Below are 4,899 nucleotides of genomic sequence, written 5' to 3'. Positions count from 1 at the left end.
AGGTTAAGGCCACAGCTCAGAATTTGTATTCCAGGATAAAAAGCAGTGGTGGAATAATCCAATATGACAGTGGCCATTGTGTTAGTCATGGCGGGACTCTGATGAACTAAGTATTGTGGTTAAGTCAGGAAGGCCTCTCCGTTTTCTGAACATACCGAGTCGTATATCCACAGACCCACAGACCCACAGCACCCTTCTCTTCTGCCAGGGTCCCTGTGATCTCAGTGGGGATTGCTTGTGACTCCATCCTCTCCCCTACCAGCCAGCACCCTGAGCTCAGGAGGATGAAGGCGTCCATGGTGCTGTCTCTCATTGGGTACCTGGTGGTTCCAAGTGACACTGTGGTTCTGGGGCGCTGCGTGGTAGCTAAGAAGCTCCATGAAGGAGGCCTGAGTGATTTTGAGGGCTACAGCCTTGAAAACTGTGAGTGGCCCCTCTCAACCCTCCTCCTCACCTCTTTAACCACTAGCTCCTTCCCAGGCTTCCCCAGGGCTCCTCTGAGCCATTCCCTGTCTGTTCCATCTTAGGGGTGTGCCTGGCTTATTTTGAGAGCAAGTTCAACCCTATGGCTGTCTATGAAAACTCACGCAGTGACTTCATCGGCTATGGCCTCTTTCAGATCCGCAACCATGACTGGTGTGACCACGGCAGGAACCGCTGCCACATGTCTTGCTCTGGTAGGTCCCTCCTTCCATGCTGGGGGCTATGGAGGGTGGAGGGCAGCCACGTTGAGCTCAGGGGGCTGCTTTCCCAGTGACCAGAGTTTACAAGTTTGGAGCTGAGAGGAGGAGGGCCTGGTGGAGGCTGGGCTGAGCCAAATCCAGAATGGGGTCACAGGAGGCTATGCCGCACTGCCCAGAGTCCACAGGGAGAGAGGGCTGTGGGCTTGGTGGCCTGGGACGCAGCGAGGGAGACTCATGTCCAGATGGGCAGAGGAGGAGGCAAGGAGGAGCATGAGGGGTGAGACCAGGCAGCTCTGGCTAGGCCTAGTATAACTGACACTCTTCCTCAAAGGGAGCAGAGGCTGCTACTTTGACAGGTGGAAGTGATCACTGGGAGAAGACAGGCCTGTACTGTATACCTCATAAGAAGATGATGTGTGTTTATCTCCAGAATCCAATGGGAGAAATATGCAACTATCTGTAGTAGAGGTGGTATGGGGTGTTGTGATGAAACTATGGTAGAATAAATACCCTGAAAAAACCCTCCTACTAGATAAAATGTAAAAAAAAGAATAAAAACCCTCTCTAACGTGAGTTCCTGGTAGCTCCCTTGACATCACTCTGACTTAGCTGCTGAGTGGTGACGTGGTATCATTCCACTTCATTTTCTTCACAGCTTTACTGAATCCAGATTTAAAGAGGACAATCGAATGTGCCAAGATAATTGTAAAAGGAAAAAGAGGGATGGGAGCATGGTAAGTAGCCTGTGTTCCTGACTTTCACCCACACGTCAGGTCCCATTAGTTTGTGACTTTAGATGGGTGGTGGTGGTGGTGGTGGTTTAGTTGCTAAGTTGTGTCCGACTCTTTGTGGCACCATGGACCGTAGCCCACTAGGCTCTTCTGTCCGTGGGATTTCCCATGTGAGAATCACTGGAGTGGGTTGCCATTTTCTTCTTCAGGGGAATCTTCCCAACGCAGGTATCGAACCCACATATCCAGCAGTGCAGGTGGTCTCCAGCATTGCAGGTGGATTCTTTACCACTGAGCCACCAGGGAAACTCATCATGTTGCTTATGTCCTAGAGAACGCATGGAGAAGGAAATGGCAACCCACTCCAGTGTTCTTGCCTGGAGAATCCTAGGGACAGAGGAGCCTGGTGGGCTGCTGTCTATGGGGTCGCACAGAGTCAGACACGACTGAAGTGACTTAGCAGCAGCAGCATCCTATGCAGGAAGAAGGCAATGGCACCCCACTCCAGGACTCTTGCCTGGAAAATCCCATGGACGGAGGAGCCCGGTAGGCTACAGTCCATGGGGTCGCTAAGAGTTGGACACGACTGAGCGACTTCACTTTCACTTCTCATTTTCCTGCATTAGAGAAGGAAATGGCAGCCCACTCCAGTGTTCTTGCCTGGAGAATCCCAGTGATGGGGGAGCCTGGTGGGCTGCCGTCTATGGGGTCGCACAGAGTCGGACACGACTGAAGCAACGTAGCAGCAGCAGCAGCAGCATCCCATGCAAAGCACTAAGCCAGGCTTGTAGGTTATACCTGAGCAAATGAAACCCAGTCCCCACCTTTACAGGGTTTATAGGGCAGTGTTGCTTTTACGTGTCTCATACATCTCCTAGTTAAATGTGTAGCAACCAAGATGGAGCCAAGATTAAGATGAAAGATTGTAAAGAAATCAAACCATGTTTTTCTCTCTGCTGGAACAGTGCCCAGCACAAAATAACCTATATTAAGTTTTTGTTAAATAAATCATAAAATAGAATTGTCATTTTAAATATACTTAACTGTTAGTCCTTCTTGAAACTTACGTTGAAATGAAAAGTGAGATAGGGAATCCAGCTTCGTATTTTTCAAATGCTAGTCGGTAGTCTTGACATCACTTATGCCTTAACCCATTTTCTCACTAATAGATTGCATTTTAAAGAGGAAATCCTCTTGTTAATGTTAACTGTCTTCTGAGTGTTTGAAATATCTTTCATACATAGTCTTGACTTTCCAGTTAATTTGGAAGCTTGGCTGGCCCCCTAGGGTAAGCACTAATGAGATAAAATCATCTTTGTTGTGTGGCACTAAGTAGAAATGTGTTGGGCCAGGCTGATCAAGCTTTCTCACTTCCCCAGAATTCCCAGTGGAGTGAGCTCTTATTAAGTTAATAAGCTGCAGTGGCTTTTCCAAAGCTCAGATCAGGCTGCTCTGTGAAGCTGGTGTGGACAGGATGGGAGAAGACCCAGGCCACCCCTCCTTCCTCCTCGACGTCCTCAGGAGTCCCATCTGCAATGCCTGCTCAGGGCTAAGGAGGGTGCTGCGATTTCTGCAAATATGTCTCTGCATGCTCTCCCTGCTGCTTTGCAGCCACGAGGGGCCAGGGGACCCCAGCCCCTGTTCCAACTGTGGGACAACCTAACATGGAACCTCATACCCGACCAAGGGATGAGATGAACTAACAGGATGTCTAATGGTCTGCAGCTGGCCTGATGATTCCAACAGCTTCTGGGATAAGAGAGGAGGACGTGGGGTCTGGAAGCTGGCCAAGGGGCTGGGAATAGGCAGGGTCATGTTTACAGGCACCAGGAGAAAAGGGTAGAGAAACTCAGTCCAGCTGATCTAGGGTTGAGGGTTGAGGAGCTGGAAGGAATTTTGGAAGGTGAAGGGTGAAACAGGTGCATGGAAAGGGCCCTGGCTCGGGGACAGGGGTTCCCATTTCAGAACTAGAATCTGCCGAGTACTCACCACATATGTCACAGAACTTCTCCGATGCTCCCTTCAGGGAGGTTAAAAATGCCTTGCAGGACTGGAGAAGGATTTCACAGTTCACAGCTCAGCCTCCCCATCTCACAGTGTGGGGTTTATGAGAAAGGGGGTGTTGTATAGCAGATGGAGGGAGCACTCATGCTCACGCCTGCGAGGGTTGGAGGAACCATGGAGAGAGACGTACTTGGGATGCACAAAAGCCTTCAGAACTGTGCCCACTCAAATGCTCCAGGCATCAGGCAAGGGGTGTAAATGGGCCAGTGGGGGTTGAGCTGCAATATAGGGAGCCCTCTCTGGTTCACGCTCCCCGGCCTTCTTCCCTGTAGGCCCTCTTGGACTCTCAACTGCCAGCACTCTGGCACTCTGGCACGGTGGCTGGACGGATGCAAGCTGTAGCTGCTGGGAAAGCCCTCCCCATACTTGCTGCTGGCATCTTCCTAGTGGAGATGCTTTCCTGCTTCACTGCCTGTACTTATCCTGTTGATTATCCCACCGCTGGATGCTCTAGAGGGAAGACGGCAAAAGTTTGTTTCATTTGGGGATGCAGGATGCAGAATAAACTGCTAGTTATTCAACTTGGCCCAAAGGGCTCTGCTTGTCCTATTGTACTGCGATTGTTATGGTGGACACTATTATTCACCATTTTCATGCTTCCTTACTGTTCCTTATTCCTTAATTTCAGGTGAAGGACTTCCCCCCCCCTCCCGCCCCCAGACACTAACTGCTGCTTCCCAAGTAGGGAGATGATGGTACAATTTTTTATTTAAAACAAGTTTTATTAATTTTGACCACACCCTGTGGCATGTGGGATCTTAGTTTCCTGACCGGGGATCGAATTTGGCCCCCTGTATGGGGAGCGTGGAGTCTTAGACACAGGGAAGTCCCTTCTTGCACTTTTAAAATTAAACAATATGCATTTAATAGGTAAAACTTGGAGAGTACAAAGTCATAAAGAAGGAAATTTAAAATGCTCATCATCCCCCCACTGGAAGCAGAAGTTTTCATTACTGTTTTGTAGACACAGTTGAGGGTACCGTGCACTAGGGATGGTTAGTGTTAGTCTGTTCACATCCCTTTCCTGCTTCAGGGTGGGTGTGGACATATTTTTTTCCATATAAGCTTGAACTCCTACTGTGTACACAGTTCTGTATCTTGCTTTTTTTTTTTCACTTCATATTTTGTGGTCTAACATTTCCAAAATTGAAGGCAGGAAGATAAGGGAATGACAGAGGATAGTTGGATGGCATCACCAACTCAACGAACATGAGTTTGAGCAAACTCCGGGAGCTGGTGAAGGACAGGGAAGCCTGGCGTGCTGCAGTTCATGGAGTAGCAAAGAGTTGGACACGACTGAGTGACTGAACAACTACAACATTTCCATGACTTAGACGGGGATTCCAGCACCGTTTTTAACAACCGCATGATCTCCATTTAGTGGACAAACTATAATGTAGTTTACACACGACTGTTTATAC

The 4,899-nt window shown here is 49.0% G+C and overlaps 1 protein-coding gene across 1 annotated transcript; it reads left to right on the top strand.

Moving 5' to 3' along the window:
• Positions 1-284: 284 nt before the first annotated feature.
• On the top strand, positions 285-3,820 carry LYZL4 (lysozyme like 4). The gene is made up of 4 exons (XM_068983155.1): positions 285-423; positions 528-677; positions 1,339-1,417; positions 3,751-3,820. Exons 1-4 carry the CDS (start codon positions 285-287, stop codon positions 3,818-3,820), a joined length of 438 nt encoding a protein of 145 aa, XP_068839256.1.
• Positions 3,821-4,899: the final 1,079 nt, after the last annotated feature.

Source organism: Capricornis sumatraensis, chromosome 10 (genome assembly GCF_032405125.1).
Source record: "Capricornis sumatraensis isolate serow.1 chromosome 10, serow.2, whole genome shotgun sequence".
NCBI classification, from domain to species: domain Eukaryota; kingdom Metazoa; phylum Chordata; class Mammalia; order Artiodactyla; family Bovidae; genus Capricornis; species Capricornis sumatraensis.
Note: the sequence above shows the minus strand (reverse complement) of the source record. Positions and strands in the feature narration are given on the sequence as shown.

Coding starts and splice junctions, on each gene's coding strand:
- LYZL4 (XM_068983155.1), top strand. CDS start 285: ATGAAGGCGTCCATGGTGCTGTCTCTCATTGGGTACCTGGTGGTTCCA. Junction 678..1,338: donor CTGCCACATGTCTTGCTCTG/GTAGGTCCCTCC, acceptor TTTTCTTCACAG/CTTTACTGAATCCAGATTTA. Junction 1,418..3,750: donor AAAAGAGGGATGGGAGCATG/GTAAGTAGCCTG, acceptor TCTTCCCTGTAG/GCCCTCTTGGACTCTCAACT.